General features: G+C 44.2%; 1 protein-coding gene across 2 annotated transcripts; it reads right to left on the bottom strand.

Moving 5' to 3' along the window:
* Positions 1-944: 944 nt before the first annotated feature.
* hsd3b1 (hydroxy-delta-5-steroid dehydrogenase, 3 beta- and steroid delta-isomerase 1) lies at positions 945-15,439 on the bottom strand. 2 transcript variants are annotated; one of them, XM_063050676.1, is made up of 4 exons: positions 15,203-15,439; positions 3,992-4,159; positions 3,010-3,348; positions 945-1,355 (listed from the first exon to the last, which is right to left on the bottom strand). In XM_063050676.1, exons 1-4 carry the CDS (start codon positions 15,354-15,356, stop codon positions 1,345-1,347), a joined length of 672 nt encoding a protein of 223 aa, XP_062906746.1. In that variant the 5' UTR covers positions 15,357-15,439; the 3' UTR covers positions 945-1,344. The 2 variants fall into 2 exon arrangements, with proteins under 2 accessions (XP_062906746.1, XP_062906745.1); XM_063050675.1 differs by having other exon boundaries at positions 946-3,348.
* Between the last annotated feature and the right edge of the window lie 5,640 nt (positions 15,440-21,079).

Genomic DNA, 21,079 nt, shown 5'->3' with positions numbered 1-21,079 from the left:
CCTGGAATCATCAGGTGTTTCAGGTCTTTCAACATCATACAACCTCCTCCAGGTGACCCAGCCGGGGCTGATCAGACCCCAGCTTGTGTCCAGATGGCTAGCTACTTATGACTCCATGGCTCCCCTCTTTTGAGCCACAGCCATCTTGAGACCCTCTCTGCCGCACCAGTGGTACTGCGGTTGGCTCTCCTCTTCCTCTATCCCTCGATGCCCAAAATGCTGAAGGCTCTAACTAAAGAACAGGCCACGAATCCCCTACAACCAACCTCCACTGGGAGACACCTCACTCTCCATCCAGCCTGCTGACAGTTGCTGACCAGTCCTGCGTACTTGGAGAGCTTCCTTTCAAAGGCAATACTGATGCAAAGTACTCATTTAGGACCTCACCTACTTACTGCACCTCCAAGCACATGTTCCTTCCTTTATAATTAAGTGATCCTATCTGTTTCCTAGTGACCTTTTACTCCTGATGTATATAAAGTATTCCTTTGGACTTTTCATTGGCCCTCCTGACTTTCCCAATTCCCTTCTTGAGTTTTTGTCTGGCTTCTTTATAGTCTTGAAGGGATCTGTTTGATCCTAGTCTAGATCCAGATCTGTCAAACTCCAAGTCCAGCCTCTGCTCATACATCTGTGGGAATTATCTATCGCTTAATTATCTGTGGAAAGCAAAATAGTTTGACTCAACAACAATGAAATGGCACAAATCAAGTGCTGGAAGGTGGGACAATGTTGGATCAATCTATCATTCTGATAAAGTGTTTTTGACTGAAACAATAAGTTTATTCCTTTCTCCAGTAATGCAATCTCATCAGCTGAGTCATCCCCAGCATTTTCTGTTTTCATTATTAATTTAGTGTATGATTTTGGAGCTCACTTGAAAACTTTTATTCATCTTGCACATGTAAGGAAATGAGCAAAGAAAATCTGTCTTTACTTAAATATTGCACTGTGAATTCATATTTGACTATTTTATTTTCCATTGTGAATTTTACAATTGCCAGAAATTCCAACGTTTTTGTTGTATTCAGTTTATTCATAATTATAAGATACATAAATATGAAATGACAGCTACAAGAAAAAAGCATTCTTTGAAAATCTTTCTGATTTTAGATAGGAGATCCATATGTTTAACTGTCTGCACAGATTATGGGGCCTTTCCTCCTCCAGAGCTATCAGATGTTTGTTACAATTAAACAGTCAAATGAGCACCAGTTGGAGCTCAATTCACCGATCCTGAGTCAATCTCGTCATCCAGCTCCATCGAATCCAAGCTTCTTCTCAGAGCTGGGAGTTGCATTGCTACAATTATTCTCAGAAAGATTAACAAGATGGACTTCAATTCTACAGGTCATCTATGGCAATAATAAAAAAAATTATAGGTCTTTATGGGACATACAAAGGGTGACATATCAAGCAGAATAAATGCAACTAGGTTAGAAATCTCCAATCTCACCCAAGCTTACTTAGATAAGGCAAACTTAATACTTTTTCTGAAAGTAACTTATTTTTAATATGCTACATTAGTTATTTGTGGAAGAATGTAAATATTAAATTTATAAAGGAAATTCTGCTTTCATTATAATGCATAGGCGAGTTCATTATTGTTAAAATTGTTGTGTATTTTTAACTCTTATATACAAGATTTTTATTTTGCTATTCACTGCTGGGATGTGCACATTCCCAGCAAGAGTGATGTTTACTGCGCATCGCTAGCGTCCATTGAATATGTGATGGTAAGCAATCTCTTCAATTGTGGTGAGTTTTAAGAGTTTAACTCAGAATATTGAAGATGAAAGACTGAGATGTGGGACTTGAATAGACAGATTTTTTTTTTAACTAGCAGACACAAGGTCACAAAATGGCATCCCCAGTTGTAAATTTAGAATTTTCTGAATTTTATGTAAATTTTATGTGATTTAGAAGCACCACATTTGCGTGTTGTCTTTGTCCTTCTAGGCATTACTGGTTAAGGGTTTGGAAGATACTGTCAAACAACTATTTCGTATGGTACTAATTTCTCTCAGTGCGCCAGCGAACAAGGAAGTAAATATAATGGCCATAGGGGATAGAAGTTTGAAGTTCTGAGCGGTTAATCAGGATAACGTCTTCATAAATAAATTTTTGTCCTGTGTATAACATAGAAACATAGAAAATAGGTGCAGGAGTAGGCCATTCGGCCCTTCGAGCCTGCACCGCCATTCAGTATGATCATGGCTGATCATCCAACTCAGAACCCTGTACCAACCTTCCCTCCATACCCCCCGATCCCTTTAGCCACAAGGGCCATATCTAACTCCCTCTTAAATATAGCCAATGAACTAGCCTCAACTGTTTCCTGTGGCAGAGAATTCACTGCAGAGATTAAGCACTGTAGACTTGTTGCTAAGAGGTGAGGCAAAAGATGAGTACCCAGCCTTTAACTGTTATACACAAAACAAAATTTTATTTATGAAGACATTAACCTGAATAACCACTCAGAACTTCAAACTTCTATGCCCTAACATTTAGACTTGTATGTTTTGTATCTCTGTAAGTGTTACTTTTTATTTAAAATATCTCTTCGCTCCTGTACTACTGAAGCCAACCAGGCAGTGGTCCTTTCTTTAGCTACTTCCCAACTGTAAAGTGGGGTGTAGTCAAAATCATTCCGTGCTTTGTGGCTGATAAAGGTGAATTTTGTGTTAAACACTGTAATGAGCTGTCGGTTTACTTTGGGAGCATATTTACCGAAAGGCCCAAATAAAAACACCAGTATCTCTGCTACGTAGGCAACAAAGTACATGAGCAGCAGAGGCATGTTAAATTTTGATTGAATTGCAAACCCCAAAAAGCTCATCAACTCGTAGTTAAAATCTGAGTAACTCGTGTGTGGGGTGTCATCTGTGACGTAATAAAACTTGCCACCAACAATTTTCCTCTTGTCTTCTTCTTTCATGGCTCTGGCCAATAAAATATGAGCCCAAGCCACATTGCCTACATACACTGGATTCACAAGAGCTTCCTTACTGGATTTTCTCGGCAGAACCTTTCCGTTGGTGATTCCTTCATCCAAATTTTGCAGAATGAACCGACTGTTTTCTCCATAGATGTACGTGGGTCTCAGAGCAGATGTAACTATCCGCTCACCACTCGAAAGGGGGGATCCATTTGCTTTTAGGATTATTTGCTCTGCTCTGTATTTTGTTTTGCTGTACAGAAATTTCAGATGGCTATCGTAGTTTGTGTCTTCATCACCGTTACAGAGAGGTTGACCTCTTTCATTGGGCCCCACCACTTCTATACTGCTAGTGTAGATGAAGCTCTTCACATTCTGCTGAATGCAGGCTTCTAATAAATGGTAGCTTCCTTCCAAATTAAATAAAACAAAAATCATTCAGAGCAGATTAGAGACAGAAACCATCATCAATCAATCAATAATAGTCAAAACACTAAATCAATGAAAATACAGGGAAAGACGACCTTTATTCAATCATATTGGGTATTATCAGTGACTTTAATCAGAATTAGTTCGGTCATCGGGTATATTTAAGGCAGAGATTGATAGGTTCTTGATGAGTCAGGACATGAAAGTATATGGGGAGAAGGCAGGAGATTGGGGCTGAGAGGGAAATGGATCTTCAATGGTGGAGCTGACTCAATGAGCTAAATAGTCTAATTCTGCTCCTATAACTTACGATCTAAATAACAAGGACCTTAATACAATACCTGTGGTACACTGCTGGCCACAGACTTCCAAACACAAATGGAACCCTCCACTTGCAATTATCAAACCAATTGACATCCAATTTGTTGTGTTGTATTGGATCACTGTGCCTCAACTTTTTGTACCAGCCTGCCATATTAACAATACTGTCCCATCAACATCTTGAAAATTCAGTTACAGTATATTGAAACTGGGAATATTTTGTTTGGAACAACAAAGGAAGTACTGGCATTTACCATTATTACTAAGAACCTAGCAACAAATTTCCTTCCCCTCAAGTTATACCTTCAACATTGACAGCTTCTAATTCTTCTTTGCTGATGTTTCCCCAGACATCAATCAAGGAAGCAGTGTGAAGAACACAGGTCACACCTTGGCAGGCTTTCTGCAGGAACTTCGTATTCCTCAGATCTTCTTTGAACACCGTTAACTTAATCCTGCTTCCAACCAAAGCTGAAAAACAAATTTCATTAACAAAATAATATCATTAGATTTATTACATCCATATTCACACATGCAACTTCCCATTCCAACATGTCCACCTCTCAGGATCATATTCTGTCTCCAACCTGATAGACTGATCCTGGATTTCTCCTACGGTAATGTTTTCCCACCTCCTTCTCTCATCTATTCCCCACTCCAGCCCTTTACCTCTTCTCCTCACCTGCCTATCACCTCCGCCAGTGTCCCTCCTCCTTCCCTTTCTCCTAATGGTCCACTCTCCTTTCCTATCAAATTACTTCTTCTCCAACCCTTTAACTTTACCACCTACCCGCCGTCACTGATCATCTTCTAGCTAGTCATAAGAAATAGGAGCAGGAGTAGGCCATCTGGCCCATCGAGCCTGCTCCCCCAATCAATAAGATCGTGGCTGATCTGTCCATGGACTCATCTCCACCTACCTGCCTTTCCCCATAACCCTTAATTCCCTACTATGCAAAAATCTACCCAATCTTGTCTTAAATATATTTACTGAGGTAGTTTCCATTGCTTCACTGGGCAGAGAATTCCACAGATTCACCACTCTCTTGGAAAAGCAGTTCCTCCTCATATCAGTCCTAAATCTACTCCACCGAATCTTGAGGCTATGTCCCCCAATTCTAGTCTCACCTACCAGTGGAATCAACTTTACTGCCTCTATCTTAGCTATCCCAGTGGCAGCACTGAGGTGGTGCTTGCTGGTTCTATGGCACCAGCAGAAATTACATTAGCACCACCAGAGCACCACCAAGAAATTAACTGAAACTTCACCTACAAATTGCAGCTGCTTTCTCTGTATAGTTTTGAATACAGCTTGTTTCTCCAGTTGATCTAGTGAAACAGAGCCCCCAATTACCATAGCACCCACGCAGCAATAAAGTTATAAACTCTGTCAGATCCACTCTACACTTCTGCTTATTTGGTCGTTGTCAATGTCTTGCCATTACTGTCCACAGATCAGTTAAGCTGATCTAAGATCACTTAAGGTGGTGATGTCACTCACTCTCACTCACGCGTTGGTAGTATACATCCAGGCACAGATCCATGGTCTCGCGAAACTAACGGATGCCACACACACACGTAGTGCTTTTACAAGCTAGCGTGGGCCTGGCATGTACATTATTTTGGCTGGCATGAAAAATAGATCGATTTTTAGTCAGAAAACGACCTCATCCAGAGAAATCGGTGGTGTCTCAGCCTGAGCATGTCTTAATTGAAAGTGACATGCAGAAAGAAGTAAGTGGGGATGAGGACAACAGCAGTTCATCAAAGGGGTGTGAGGGCGAAGTAGAGGAACAAGAAATGGAGTGGGATTTGGAAGAGAACGTGGATGAAGCTGCTCTTAGTGCTGGTGGGAATACTGTTAGCGATGTTAGCCAGCAGCCTGAGGAAGGACCCCATCGGCCAGCATTGAAAAAGTACCCTTCGCAACAGTTTGGCAACCAGCAAAGGAGTTTTATTCGTTGCTGGTTTGACCTGTACTCTTGGCTGGAATATTCAATCACGAAAGATGCTACATTCTGCTTCACATGCAGGCATTTCCTGTGTGGAGGACATGGCTTCCAGTCTGAGTCTACCTTCACTGTCACCGGTTACCGCAACTGGCGGAAAGCTACAACAGCTTTCAAAACCCACCATGTACGTGCAGCTCATAAGTTTGCTATGGAGGCATGGGCCGAATTCAGATTGAGAAAACAAGACGGTTCAAGATTGGGAAATATGCTTGATAAAGGACATGCAAAGATTGTCCAAGAAAATCGTGAGTATATGAGAGCAGTGGTTGAGTCTCTACACTATACTGCGTGCCAAGGCATTGCCCAGCGAGGACATCGGGAGGATGATGGATCTGGCAATAGGGGAAACTTTGTTGAGTTGCTCAGTGTAATTGGGCAGTTTGATAAGACTATAGCTAAAAAGAAAATAGAGGACAACCCTGGAAATGCAAAAACCACCCATCACGATATCCAAAATGAAATTATGAGTATTATGGCAGATATGGTCAGACGTCAAATAAATGCAGAAATCAAGGAGGTTGGACATTTTGCCATCATGGTGGTTGAAAGTAAAGACTTGAGTAAAAAGGGGCAAATAGCAGTGGTGGTGCAGTATTTGAATAACAAAACAGTGCTTGAAGAATTCTTGCACTTCACTCCAGCAGAAGGGTTGGACGCAGAGTCGCTTCTTAAAAGCATTGAACAGACACTCACCCAGTGTGTTATTAATAAGAATGCGAGTATAGGTCAGTGTTATGACGGGGCAGCAGTGATGTCCGGGTGCAATAATGAGGTACAAGAGAGGTTCAGGAAAGAGGTCCCACAGGCATTATATATACACTGCCATGCTCACAGACTTAACTTTGTTTTAGTAGATGTTGTGAGCAATGTACCACAAGCAGGCAGGTGAGTTTTTTGAAACTGTGCAGCTGCTTTACAACTTATTTTCAACTCTGTTGCTCACGATTTTTTCCTGAAGAAACAGAGAACTGGAATCAACTGCACAGCCCGTGGAGTTGAAGAAATTGTCAGATACACACTGGGCATGGCAGTATATAGCTTTGTGGGCTATAAGGAAATCACTCCCCGCCCTTCTAATTACTCTAAGGATATTATGGGTCAACCAAATGCACGGAGGAAAACGGAGGCCAGAGCTGTAAATGGACTGTGATGAGCAGTTTACTTTACTTCTCACTCTGAGGATTTATTCCGAGTCACCAAGTTCATGCCAAACCAGCTACAATCTCCCAGTTTGGAGCTTTCATCCACTGTGGACTTGGCTCAGTCTGTTATTGATGCACTCTCAGCAAAACGGGGAGAGGAATCATGGAGTGAAATTCAGGCAAGAGCTAGGAACCTGTGCGTCAAGGCCGGTATACAGAGCAGACCACATGAAAGGAGACAGGCCCAGCCACCCCGCCGCCTACATGATTTTGTTGTTGAGGCCCAAACTGAACGCACTCCTGTCACATCCTCTGATGACCTTCGCAAGCACTGTTTCTATCCGGTTATAGACAGACTTCTGACCGAAATGAAAAGACGGTTCTCAATTGAGACTGGAGTCTCAGCATTGAGTCCCAAACACAAGCTCTTCCGAAACAAGAATTGTCTTTGGCCAATGGCCCAATACTATGGAGTGACTGAAGTGAACCTGACTGCAGAGCTACATCAGGTTCAGCATCTGCTGGAAACAAAACAAAAGCAAGGACAGACAGTGAATGACACAGTGGAATTTTTAGCTCTAATGAAACCCTACCAGGATGCATTTATAAATTTATACAAACTAATCTGCGTATCATTAACTGTACCTGTGACATCTGCCTCATGCAAACGGAGTTTCTCTTGCCTCAGACACCTCAAAAACTACCTAAGGAATAACAGTGAAGATACTCAGAACAGCAACTTGGCCCTGTTGGCCATAAACAGCCAGAGGACCAAAGCACTTGACATCCAGAAAATCATTGATGCTTTCGCCACCAATCACAACAACAGACGGATTATGCTTCTTTGAAAACATCAATGGTGAGTGCAGTTGATTTTTTAAAAATTTGGCCCTAGACTAATGCTGATTATAATTATTATTTTGTGGTGGATACCCCATAGTCCTTATGTTTCCTGCAAATTCTAAAATATTACATTTACTGCTATTAAGCCTACTGGTTTTGCTTAGACTTCCAAGCGGTGATTCTGTTGATTTTTGTTTTACGTTCAGTAGCCAAATTAATTGAGGTATTGCATGGTCAGAGTACGATTTGTCCAACTCCTGGTAAAGCCTTGCATCTGTTGTTTGCCTTATCTGACTTTAATAATGGTGTATCTTTTGGCATTGTCTGTCTATGTAATGTGAATAGCAGTGGACATTGTGGGTTAGTGTTGTGTTTTTCAGTTGAAAAGCACGCATTTGACACTGATTGCGGGATTGGTGTGTGATTCACGTTGTGCGCTGTGGGTCGGATGCTCTGTTGGTTTGTTTGTTTATGCTCCATGTAGCCCGGGTTGTCTCCGATGCTGTTGACACTGTCACAGTTCACTTCTATATTATATTTATCAATTCTGTTGCTTGTGAATCAACAGAGGCATTTATAGTAGGCACATAATGCTTGAAACTGACTTTTGAACGCCACGCGTCTGGCCTTGCGAATACACATTACCATACAGTACATCCCTCAGCACCATCACTGAATAATTCAGCCCCGCTGTAGCACCAGCAAGAAAAAAATCTCTGGGGCCACCAGTGATCTATCCCTTTCATAATTTTATATGTTTCTATAAGATCTCCTCTCATTCTTCTGAATTCCAGAGAGTACAGTCCCAGGCAACTCAATCTTTCCTCATTCTCTAACTCCATCATCTCTGGAATCAACCTGGTGAACCTCCTCTGCACTGCCTGTAAAGCCAATATATCCTCCTTCAGGTAAGGAGACCAGAATTGCACGCAGTTCTCCAGATGCAGCCTCACCAGTACTCTATACAGTTGCAGCATAACCTCCCTGCTCTTAAATTCAATCCCTCTAACAATGAAGGTGTCATAAGGTGGGCATTGATGGCAGACCCAAATGCAAGACACAGACAATAAAGTACTAGGAACAGGACTTGACTAGAAAGCTGAGTTAGGGACATGACTGGATGCAGACTGGGAGCTGGGAAAAGAACACAGACCTGGGCTAGGACATTGGCTAGGCAAGCGGGACCAGGACAATGAACTGGGAACTAGGAGCCTGGGCTTGGACTCCGAGCTGGAGACTGGACAAGGACCCAGAACCTGACGTGGCTACAGAACTGGACATGGCTTGGGTTCCTTGAGGCAAGGACATGACGAGGCTTGGATTCTTCGAGGCAAGGACTTGACAAGGCTCGGGTTTGGACTCTGAACCAGAGACTGGACAAGGACCCCGAACCTGAGTCTTGACTCAGGCTCGGACTCCGGAACTAGGCAAAGACATGACATGGTCTTATGAGACAGGAACCTCGGAACACAAAGCCGGAAGCCTTGACTTGGTCTTGGGGAGGACAGGAACACAGAGCCTTGGTCTAGAGCACGGGAACACAGAGCCTTGGACTTGAGAGACAGGAACATGGAACACAGAGCCAGGACCCCTCCTTGGGAACAGGATGTAGGGCCAGGACTCATACACAGAATGCTGAGTATGACAAGATGATTCCCAACACTAAGTAGCAGCAAACAGCCGGACCTACCTAGCGAAGGCGTGGACACAGAGACAGTTCCCAACACTAGGTAATGGCAAATGGCCGGACCTACCTAGCAAAGGCATGGACACAGAGGCAGTTCCAAATCAATGATAGACAGTTCCTTATCTTGACACAGCAAGGGTCCGGTCTCGCTCCGGTGGTTGAACTTGACAAGGTTGTGGGCAAGGCTCCAAAAGGAAGGGGAAGGGAAGGGAACAGAACAGTCGAGCTTCAGGGTAACAGCAAAGACAGCCTGACTTACCCAACAGAGGCAAGGACAGGAAGGGATAGATCCAACCACAGGGTAACAGCAAAGACGGCCTGACTTTCCCCACGGAGGCAAGGACGAGATACTGACAAGACAAACCGGCAACCACACTCGAACCCAGGGCCACTTATATTCCCAGCCCCAAGACAAGCATCAGGTGCCTATGATTAAGCCCAACTGAAACAACGGACCGCCGGAAGACCCAGAGTCCGGAGTCCACGGACTGGACCATGAACCGGAACGCGCACTTCACGGACCAGACTATGACAGAAGGCCAACATTCCATTTGCCTTCTTGATAGCCTGCTGCACCTGCAAATCCACCTTTTGTGATTCATGCACCAGAACAGCCAAGTCCCTCTACACAGCAGCATGCTGCAGTTTTTTACCATTTAAATAATAATCTGCTCTTTCATTTTTCTTCCAAAGTGGATGACCAACATTGTACTCCATTTGCCAGACCCTTGCCCACTCACTTAACCTATCTATATCTCTCTGCAGACTTTCCAGATCTTCTGCACAATTAGCTTTTTCCACCCAATTTAGTATCATCAGCAAACTTAGATACACTACACTTGGTCCCCTCTTCCAGATCATTAATGTAAATTGTGAACAGCTGCAGGCCTAGCACCGATCCCTGATTGCCAACCAGAGTAACGCCCATGTATCCTAACTCTCTACTTTGTATTAGTTAACCAATCCTCAATCTGTCCCCCCTCCTTCTCCCCCTACCTTTTTATTTTGTAGTCTTCCCCTTCCTTTCCAGTTCTGAAGAAGGGTCTCAGTCCAAAATGTTAACTGTTTATTCATTTCCATAGATGCTGCCTGACCTGCTGAGTTCCTGCAGCATTTTGCATATGTTGCTATTTTCAATGCATTGAGTTCATCTGACCTCTGGATATTTTGCCTTTAAAACATTTAGAAATACCTCCATCGGTCTCCAAGGTTGTACGTTTGTTAGTCAAGTATACTTCCACCAGGATTTAACAAAATGTTACCAGTTTGTTCATTCCACAGGGGTTGGAGCTGAAGTAACCGGGAGAAACAGAAACTGAAGTTTCATCCTGAACCTCAATATAAAATCATTTGCCAGGTCTCTGTGCATGTGATGTGTAGTGTGCAGAGGATCCTGGGCATCCAAGACTGTGCAATAGTTGTTTGTCTCTTCTGGGTCTTGCAGTGCTGGATAAATAGACATTCATATTGAAACAAATTGCCAGCATTTGTGTGACACCACCAATGAGGGTATCACCCAGAAATTTACGCATTTTGAATGCTAAAATTGATTTTTTTTTTCCCCTCCTTGTCACACTTCAATTGCTTGCTGTATATTGAAAACTATCCTCATGCCACTCCTGGGTCTTTTGCCAGTCACCTTAATACTGCATATGATCCTGATTCCTGACCCCTTAGCCAATGGGAGAAATTTCTCTCTACTTTTAATGATTAAAGTGTCTCCATTGTAAATATAATAACCATAGCTTCTCCAGTCTATCTAGGGGTTAGTTTGGGACATTTGTTATTCATTATGTAACTAATTCAAATGTAAATGTACATGGCACAATTAGCAGACTTACTGATGATACTAAATTAGGTTCTTGGTGATACTGAACAATTACAAAGAGATCTTGATCAGTTATGGAGATAGACTGAATAAGTGCAAATGGGTTTATATTTAGATAAGTGTGAGGTGAGTCAAACCAGGGTAGGGCCTATACTGTGAATAGTAGAGCATTGATGAGCATTGTGGAACAGAGGGACCTGGGGGTACAAGTGCACCATTCACTGAAAGCAGCCACACAAGTAAACAGGGTGGTGAAGAAGGTGTCTAAGATATTGGCCTTCAGGTAGGGCATTGAGTTTAGAAATAGGGACATTATTTTGCAGATATACAAGTCGTCGGTGAGACCCCACTTGGAGTTTTGTGTCCAGTTTTGGTCACCCTGTTATAGGAAAGACATTGTCAAGCTGGGAAGGGTGCAGAAGAACTGTCCTGCTGGGGGTGGAGGGCTCAGTGGCTTGTTCCAATTGTTGAATGATGCTTCTGTTGCGATTGGTTGGTTTAGAAACTGTGTCTGGTGTCAGGTTTCAAATATCCTGGGTATATAGAGAGTGTGTGTGGGAGGTTCTTTCTCTCTTCCTTAAAGGCAAGCAGTGCACATGACCATTGGGAAGGTATGTTCTGCACATACTTTCAGCTAAGCATGTTTGTTGAAGATTCAGCTTTGTACTTTCTGTATCTTGGGGAACACGAATGCTTGGTAGAATTTTTACTGCTTGTAAATGAATGATTAAAATACTTCTTCACAATCATTGCTTTCTATCTCACTTGCCAGGCCTGCAAATCTGATTCATCGATACATTTCTATGCAGTGAGCAGGGTCTGGCTATTTGAGCAGAACTGCATTTCTTTGAAAGGTTGTTTAAAAGAGTGGGCCCTCCATATGAGAGATGCAGAGTCCCAGGTTGGACAGATAGCAGTGCAGGCTTTCGAAGCCTTGCCAACCTACTGATGGGTTATGGAACGCCGGTAGATTGGTCAGACCAGTTCAGTTTTGCTGGGATTGAAATGGGATATTACATTGTTTCCATACTTGAATCATTGGGTTTTCCCCGGAGGAAGGATAGCCAGCGGGATGCTATCAGGCTGTTCGCCGCGATTGCAAGATATTGGTATAAAATGCGAGTCTTAAAGATGAATTGGAAAACCTCAGTCAGCACTATATTATTCTGGGAGAATCACTTTTGATGACTCAAAGTTGGCTGCAAAGTTGGAGGACAAGAATATAGAGTTAGCTTGTCAGCTAATGAAGCTACAGCACTTAGACGCTGCGTGCTGAGCTGGTTGGCAGACCGACCCTGTTAAGGTTCAAACTTTGATGAGGTGGGGTGATCCTCTTCTCAGGAGGAAGATCAAAAACTTGTGGGAGATGGGTCAGCACATAACTTCAACCTAACAGACATCAGAGTATTCTCCACTAAGGAATTAGCAGGCTTAGGGGATAGATACAGACAAAAGGCTGGGGAGTCTTTGGCTGCATGGTTATTGAGGATATGGGACGATGGAGTTATTGGAGTGAGCCTATCCAATAGAGAGATGGGTGCTTTAGAGAGTCTACTGCCCCAACACGTGATCAATAACATCCTGAAAATGCTGCTTACTTCCCATGAGCATAATGCATCACTGTGGGATCAGGTAACTTAATGAATAAGCTTCTGGAATGATAGGACATGTGGTTAATGTGGCAGCTTTCCCAATAAGGGGGATAATTCTGTCTTTAACAGCACCAGCTATTGGTTATCCTTTCAGTACAGCGATCCAAATGTTACAAGGTTTAGAGTATGTAGAAGAGGGTGCACATAGCCAAGTACGGAAGTTGGATAAGCAGATGGGGAGTGGGGGATCCTGCATATCCCATAAAGAAATGTCTTTAGTGTTGCTGAATGCTGGGAGGAGCAGATAAGTGGGGTTCCCACCCCCATCCTCTGTGCGATGTGGAGGATGTACTGCCGAGGAAGCTAGAGAGGAAGGGGAAGGGTTATTCTTCAAGCCCTCTGAAGATAAGGGCTCCATTTGTCCTCTGCCGAATTCCTCACATTCCATTCAGGATTCCCTACAAATATTAGCTATGGCTAATATTCGCCTGCAGTGGGAATCGGTGGGGGGGGGGGCGCGGTGAAGAGGTTAACACCTCATTGTTGTAGATGGGGGGGGGGGTCACTCAACCTGTATCCCTTTTCCCTGTAAACAGTGTGAATGATTTGAATGAAGAGCAATGTCAGGTATGCCACACGCACCAGTTTACTTTGTGTGTGTGTGTGTGTGTGTGTGTGTGTGTGTGTGTGTGTGTGCGCGCGCGCGCATGAGTGTGAGATCTTTGACTTTATGAGACTCTGTGAATGTGTTGGGCCCCTCCCAGTTGCTTTTCCCTTCTCGGTGTTCTTTGATAAGTGTGCTGTTTCTCTGAGATTTTAACTGTGTGTTTGAAGTTTTTGCAGTCCATCCATAATTGTAAAGAAGAGGAGTACAGCCTGGGCTCTGTTACTTGGTTTTTCTGTCTTTTAAATCTGTTACGTGCTTCTTGTGTCTCAATCTGTTACTTTGTTACTCGTTTTCCCATGTAATTGGTTTTAGGGATAACTCATTTCATATGAAATCTGAGTTGATGGGGTAGATATTTTGGGCAACTTTATTCCAGATATGAGATGCCCACGTTTCACAGGAAATTGAGCATTTGGAGAGAAATTCTAATAGTTCTGTTGCTTTTGTGTTTTCTAAATATTCAGTGACTTATCAGCAGCAAGTGAAATTGTATCTCCCTGCACTGCAGAATGGCAAAGTGATGCATGCTGACTTGTGGTGGGAGATCCTGTGATACTTTCCTGGGGATGGTGTTTGAATTTCCATACTGGACTAACAGGTCAGGTTGCTGAATGTGTATGAGGGCTCCTTACTACATTGTGTAAGGAATACCACTGATATTGTTCCCTTTGACAAGGAAAAGAACTGTTGGGGAAAATTATCTTGCTTGTCGAGTTTTGGCATTCTGGCTTGGAGGAGCTGGGAGGGGGTAGTGTATTCCAGCCAGTCTCAACCCAGAGTATGGTCACAGCCTTGAGCCTTAATTGCCCTGGCAGAGTGTTTATTTTAGGACCTGGTATTTCCCTACATACAATTTGTTTGAATTGGAAGGATCTGAGGGATTTGCCAGTGTTGGTGTAGAAGGTATGTTGAGTACAGATACAAATTGCAAGGTGAATGGCAGTTTAATGATCACCTTTAATTATTTCTGTTTTTTTTTAAATTCTAGGTATTTATCCCTACTTGAATTTAGATTCTGTCGGGGTGGGATTAAAATTCATGCCTTCAATCAACAGTCCCACAGAACTCGGCCGACTAATCAAACCATTATAGCACCACACTCCACATGAGTCATAGTCCTCTCAATTTATATGCCATGCAAGTGAGCAGGCAACTCAGAACTAATACCAACCAAATGTTTCTGTTACCAGTCAGTCAAAATCATTCAACTCTCTGTCTAGTGGCCTTAACTAAATAATTATTTAGTGCCAGAAGGATCCAAGAGATTCTTAAAACAATCTCAGAAAGAAAGAACTTTAGCCAGTGCTTCAAAACATTGGAAACATTCTTATTGTTGTTGAATAAAAAAATAACTGAGGTTAGTTTTCATATGTTCCTGATAGCCTCAGAAAACTCCAACCAGGAACTATATTAGTCAATTCTCAAATCAATGAAGGTTGGTGCTGCAGAGCCACACGAGACTGCGGGTGCTGGAATTTGGAAGTACAAGCAATCGACTGGAAGAACTCAGCAGGTTGAGTAGCATTTGTGGGAGAAAAGGAGTTGTTGATGTTTCAGGTCAAAACCCTGCATCACACTGTCCCTGTTATTATGTTGAATCGCCCATTATTAGATTGAATAAAGTTTTCATACTTTTCAGTGAATTACATATTGATGCCATAACACAATTTTCAATAAACAAATATAGTTACAAATCACTTGAGATAACAATAGTTATTAAAATGTGTAAATTATGACACATACCTTGCAAACTTTCTACATAGTCTTCTTGTATCACTTTATCAAACAATCTGATCTCAGCGATATCATGAGCTTTTTCAATCAGAAGTTTAATGATGACTTTTCCGAGAAATCCACTTCCTCCTGTAACAAGGTAAACGTCTCCAGAAACAGACATCGCGTTGATTAAGAATGCAGTCAATGTTGTAAGCCAACTGTTGCACTTTAGTTGCTTTGCCTCTGTGTCATGGATGCAGCAAATTACTGTTTATATTCCTCAGCTAACCTTGAAGGACTCCTCCTCCTAGATAGATGAATCACGGAAATTATTTCAATCATGGTCAGCTATACCTGCTGTACTGTTTGCTCTCTTTGAGGCTACCAGCAAGGACAAATGATATCAGTCTAATGTAAATATCTGCCAAATTCATGGTCAAAGTAGATAACATATGAACAGTTTGGATATCAGTTACCCTTGATCTCAGAATACTGTCCAAGGAAAAAAAGTAAATTACTTGTTACAAACACCTGCTAGGGTGCATTCTCCAGTTACCTTATAAGGTAACCGTAGCCTTCAGCCAGGAGCAGATGTCATCAGGTGGTTCCCAACCTTCACCGAGTGTTTCGACCCTTAACCACCACACTCTCCAGTTGGTGGACCGGCAGTGGTGCCCGAATCACTGCCCATCTGCTCCTGGCTTCCAGCTTCCCTCCTCTCGCCTACTCCAAATCCAACAAGAGGCTCGTTTGGCCTCTTCCTCCATCCTACCAGCTGCTTGTTTTTTGGTCCTTTCGTCCAGGCCCAGATCTGACAACAACCGCCATGCTGATTTGGCTGGGAAACCTCTTCAGCCGATCTCCACAGGGAACAACCATGCCTGCCATCCCTTGTCTTTACACTCCTGCACTAAGGGCTGGTACTTCAAGGCCTTTCTCTCGTGGGCCTCTTCCCATCCCTCCTCCCACGGCAGTCAGCTCAACCAGAATTATTTTCCTGTCTTCGGTTGACCACAGTACAATGTCCGGGCATAGGGTTGTGTGCACCACATCCGAGAACTGCAACCTCCTTCCCACATCGACCCTCATCTCCCAGGACCTGGCCATTAGCAGCAGATTGGGCTTTGGTTGTTTGGTTACGAAAGCCCTAGCTCTCTCTTTGATGAAGGTGATGGCCTTCCTCAAATCTGTGCCAGCCGTCCTCTTCTTGCGTCTCTCTCACTCTAGTGTGTCAGCAAGAGCCAGAAGCACCTTATCATGGCGCCACCTATACCATCCTTGAGTTAGAGCTGTTTTACACCCAGACAGTATATGAACCAGTGTCCCCTTTTGACCACAGAGCTTACAGTTCGGGTCCTCTCTCATCCCCCATGTGGAGAGATGTAATGGTGAAGGAAGGGTGTCATACACGGATTGCAAGAGGAAGGAAATACGGAAGGGCTCCAGTCTCCATAACTCTGCCCATGAGAACTTGTGCTTAGGCAGATCCCATTTTGTCCAGGCACCCTGGGACCCTTGTTCCACTGTTTTTGAAATCCGCTTCTCTTCCTCATGGATACGTACTTCTGCCTGTATCATGTCTCGCCTGTTCCTTATGCTTGCGTTTCCCCACTTCTGGAAGTGAACTGAGCCGAGGCCTTGCTGCCTAACGCAGGGGTTGCCAATGATATCTCGCAGCTTCAGAGAACACACTGCCTCCTCCACAGCTGCGTTGGCTGCCCACTTGCACCCAGATCTGGTTGTAACGCCTGCTTGCTTTACTAAGACATCATTGGAATCTCTCAAGCTTAATAAGGCTCTGCATTTTCCCACCTTGAATTCCTCCACAACAGATGACAGTTGCCCAGAACGAATGTAGAGGCCCACTGAAGAGAAGCTTGGGGGAACTCCCAACCATCTCTGCAGGTGCTTGTTGGTTTTCCTCTCAATGCCCTCTACGGCAGTCATGGGGAACTCATAAAGTGTGAAGAGCCAGAGAAGCCTGGGCAGGAGGCCGTATTGGTACAGCCAGGTCTTGAATTTACCCGGAAGTCTGGATTTGTCAATCTTCTTCAGCAATTCGTCTGTCTGCTTCACAGCATTGGTGACATTGGCCCCTTCTGTCAGTGACATATTAAACCACTTCTCCAAGCATCTTATTGGGTTATCTTCGATGGAAGGGATGACCTCACCCCGAACTTGGAGGCTAAACTTGCTAGTAACTTTGCCCTTTCTGATCACCAGACACCTGGACTTCTTGGCCTTGAAGGACATCCTCGCCCAAGTGGCTACATTACCCGGGGTTTCCAATACCCATCTTGCTTGGACATGTGACACAGTGGTTATAGTGATGTCGTCCATGAATCCTCGTATAGCCGGCTGAACAATGCCTGACTCCAGCATCGGGCCGCGGGTTACATCTTCTGCTGTTGATAATAGGAGGTTCATTCCCATAACAAATAGGATGGGGGAGATGGTGCACCCTGTTGGAATCCCCTTTTGGAGGTCCTGCCAACTAGTTGTGAAATGGGCGGATGTAAGTCTGAGTTTGAATCCTCCTAGGTAGCTGGTGATCATGTCTCAAATAGCCACTGGGATGTAGTTGTGGTCGAGTCCTTCTAGGATGAGGTCATGTGGAATAGGCCCGTAGGCGTTCGCGAAGTCTAACCAGACAACTGTTAGGTCGCCCTTTTTCTGCTTGGCCTCACGGATCAAATGGCTAATCATTGAGGTGTGTTCCAGACACCCTGTAAAGCCTGGAATACCGCCTTTCTGGATGGATGTGTTGATATAGCCGTTCTGCGTCATGTAAGAAGTCAGCCTTCTTGCAAGCACAGAAAAGAAAACCTTACATTCCACATCCAGGAGAGAAATTGTCCTAAACTGGGCAATTGTGGAAGAAACCTCTTCCTTTGGAATAAAGCATCCCTCTGCCAATTTCCAACTTGATGGAATAGTACCTTTGGCCCTGATCTTTCTCATGACCTTCCACAGCCTCCAAAGTAGTTTTGGGCATTTCTTATACACCTTATAAGGTATGCCGCTTGGGCCTGGGGCAGCTGATGCTTTAGATTTCTGGATGATGTCCTGGATTTCCAGCCATGTAAGCTTCTTCACATTCAGCTCAACTGATGGATTTTTCGGTCTACGCACAGCCCGATTAGTTCCTAGTCCCTGACCCCTCCGTGGGTCGCTGTGTGCCTCCCGCAGGAACTCCTCTACCTCTGGCTTCGAGCTGGATAGTATACCAGATTTTTGTTGGCCGAGAACAGTCCTGGTGAAGCTGAATGGACCTCTTACAAACTGTGCTCGCCTTTTCTCTTTCTTCCTTCTTTGCTGTCGTAGATGTTCCGCCCTCCGGAGTTTGCACAGCTTTTCCTGCAGCATACTGGTTAAGTCCTTGATACCTTCCTTTTCGGCCAGTGAGCTGGTTTTAAACCTCTTGTTGAGCACCTTTAATTCGCCTCTCAAGCGATAAATCTCCGTTTCCCTCCTATTTGGTTGCCACGGTAACTTCGGCTGGCTTCTCCGCTCCATTGGGCCAAATCGTTCCTTCGCTAGATTGTACGCTATGGCTGTGAGTGAGTCGATCTTCCTGTGTACTGGACCTGCTAAGGCAACTTCCAGGATGCCGTCTAGATCATCATCGAACTGCATCCAGGCGACGTTGTCTGATGATCTAGGCCATTTGATCCTGTCTTCCCTTGACAAATGGATTGGGGTAGCCAAAGAGGAACTCACTAGGTCTGTTATTTGGTGCTGAGGCGACCCAAGTGCGGAGAGATCTTCCGCTCTGTGGGGTGCTTCCTGGCTGGAATTCTCCTTCGTCTCACCGGACACCACGTCCGTGCGCTGCATTTGGGTCAACATTGATCCACATCTAGACTTGCTCTGGTGTACCTTGAGCCCTCTGATGTTTTTGCAGACTTTCCCGCAATGACACCTTACCGTGAATTCCTCTCCGGTTAGTGTTGTTTGCTTTAGCTTCCTTGTAGTCGTGTTTCCTGTCCTGGCCGTTGCCGGTATGACCGTCCTGTTGAGTCTGTCATCCTCCCCCCCTCTCGGGAGACTCTGGGGGTACTGCTCTTCGTGTTCAGTTGTAGCTTGAGTGGTGCCCTCCTGCGATGCTGCCCACAAGGTCGCTAGCCTTGTGAGCCCGTGCCAGTCTTTCCTGGAGGTCAACTGTCTCTCCAGCATCACCGACCTTCCTCGGTTGCCATCCAGTCTTTCCTGGAAGACACTGGTACAGACCAGAAATTACTTGTTACCAACACCTGTTAGGGTGCATTCTCCAGTTACCTCATAAGGTAACCGTAGCCTTCAGCCAGGAGCAGATGTCATCAGGTGGTTCCCAACCTTCACCGAGTGTTCGACCCTTAACCACAACACTCTCCAGTTGGTGGGCCGGCAGTGGTGGCCAAATCACTGCCCATCTGCTCCTGGCTTCCCGCTTCCCTCCTCTCACCTACTCCAAATCCAACAAGAGGCTCGTTCTGCCTCTTCCCCCATCCTACGAGCTGCTTGTTTTTTGCTCCTTTCGTCCAGGCCCAGATCTGACAACAACCGCCATGCTGATTTGGCTGGGAAACCTCTGCAGCCGATCCCCACAGGGTACAACCATGCCTGCCATCCCTTGATCTCAGAATATTGTCCAAGAAAAAAAAGTAAATGAATCTGCAGTGAAATAAGTATAAAACCAAAACCCACAGACCTCTCTCCTGGCACTTATCCCTGCAAGCATGATAAGTGCTACACCTGCCCCTATACCTCTTTCTTCATGACCATTAAGTGCCCCAAACAGTTCTTCCAGTGACGCGATGCTTGACCACAGGTCTGTTGGGGTCATCTACTGTATCCAACCTTCCAGATGTGGTTTGGTCTACATCAGTAAGACCCAACACAGATTGGGGGACTGCTTCATTGAGGACTGCAAAAGGCAAGATCTCCCAATGGCTACCCTGTACTATTTGACTTCACATTCCTATTCTGACTTATTTGCTCATGCTACAATGAGGCCAAAGTAAGGTTGGAGGAACATATCTCATATTCCAACTGGGTAGCCTCCAACCTGATGGCATGAACATTGGTTTCTCCAAATTCTGATAATTACTCCTCCTTTCTCTCTTTTACCATTCCCCATTCCAGTTACCCGCGCACCCCTCCTTTTATCCTAACCTGTCTATCACCTTCCTCTATTTCCTGCCACTCATTTCCAACTCATCACCTGCAGCCTATTTAAACCCAGTTCTCATCCACATTCCTAGTTCACCCATTCAACCAGACATCCTCATCCAGTTGTCTTGTTGCCTGTTGTGCTTAGTGGCTGTATTTTCATTTTTTGGCTCTTCATGACTTGTTGTTTGGCTGTTTATTAGTAAAGTATTGTTTCCTGCTAAGTTGTCTCTGCTGATTTGCTTTTGGGTCAAGCCTCCTCTATATTTCCTGACATTCCCAATCTTCTTATTCTGGTTTCTGCACCCTTCCTTTCTAGTCCTGATGAAGCATCTCAGCCCAAAAAATCAAATTGTTGTTCCCCTTTATTGATGCTTCCTAACTTGCCGAATTCCTCCAGTATTTTGTGTGTGTCATTAAATACTTGGTTTGAGGCTAAAATGGTAAATGCAACAGAATGGCAAGTGCAATCAAACATTTCTGCTCTTCCTGGCTCCAGGGCATTTCATCAAGTCATCCTTTTTTTCTTATGACCCCTTGAGAACCATAATCAGTTGAACTTTGAAACAAAATAATTATTGGGGGCACCACTATCGCATAATTAGCACAGCAACCCCATTTCATCCTGATCTTCATTGTTGTTTATGCAGAGTTTGCATGCTTTTCCTGTGGCCATTTGAGCTTCTTCTTACATTCCAAAGATGCATGGGTTGGTGAGTTGATTGGCCACTGGAATTCTTTCCAGATCGCAAT

This window comes from Mobula hypostoma, chromosome 6 (assembly GCF_963921235.1).
Source record: "Mobula hypostoma chromosome 6, sMobHyp1.1, whole genome shotgun sequence".
Taxonomy (NCBI): Eukaryota; Metazoa; Chordata; class Chondrichthyes; order Myliobatiformes; family Myliobatidae; genus Mobula; species Mobula hypostoma.
Note: the sequence above shows the minus strand (reverse complement) of the source record. Positions and strands in the feature narration are given on the sequence as shown.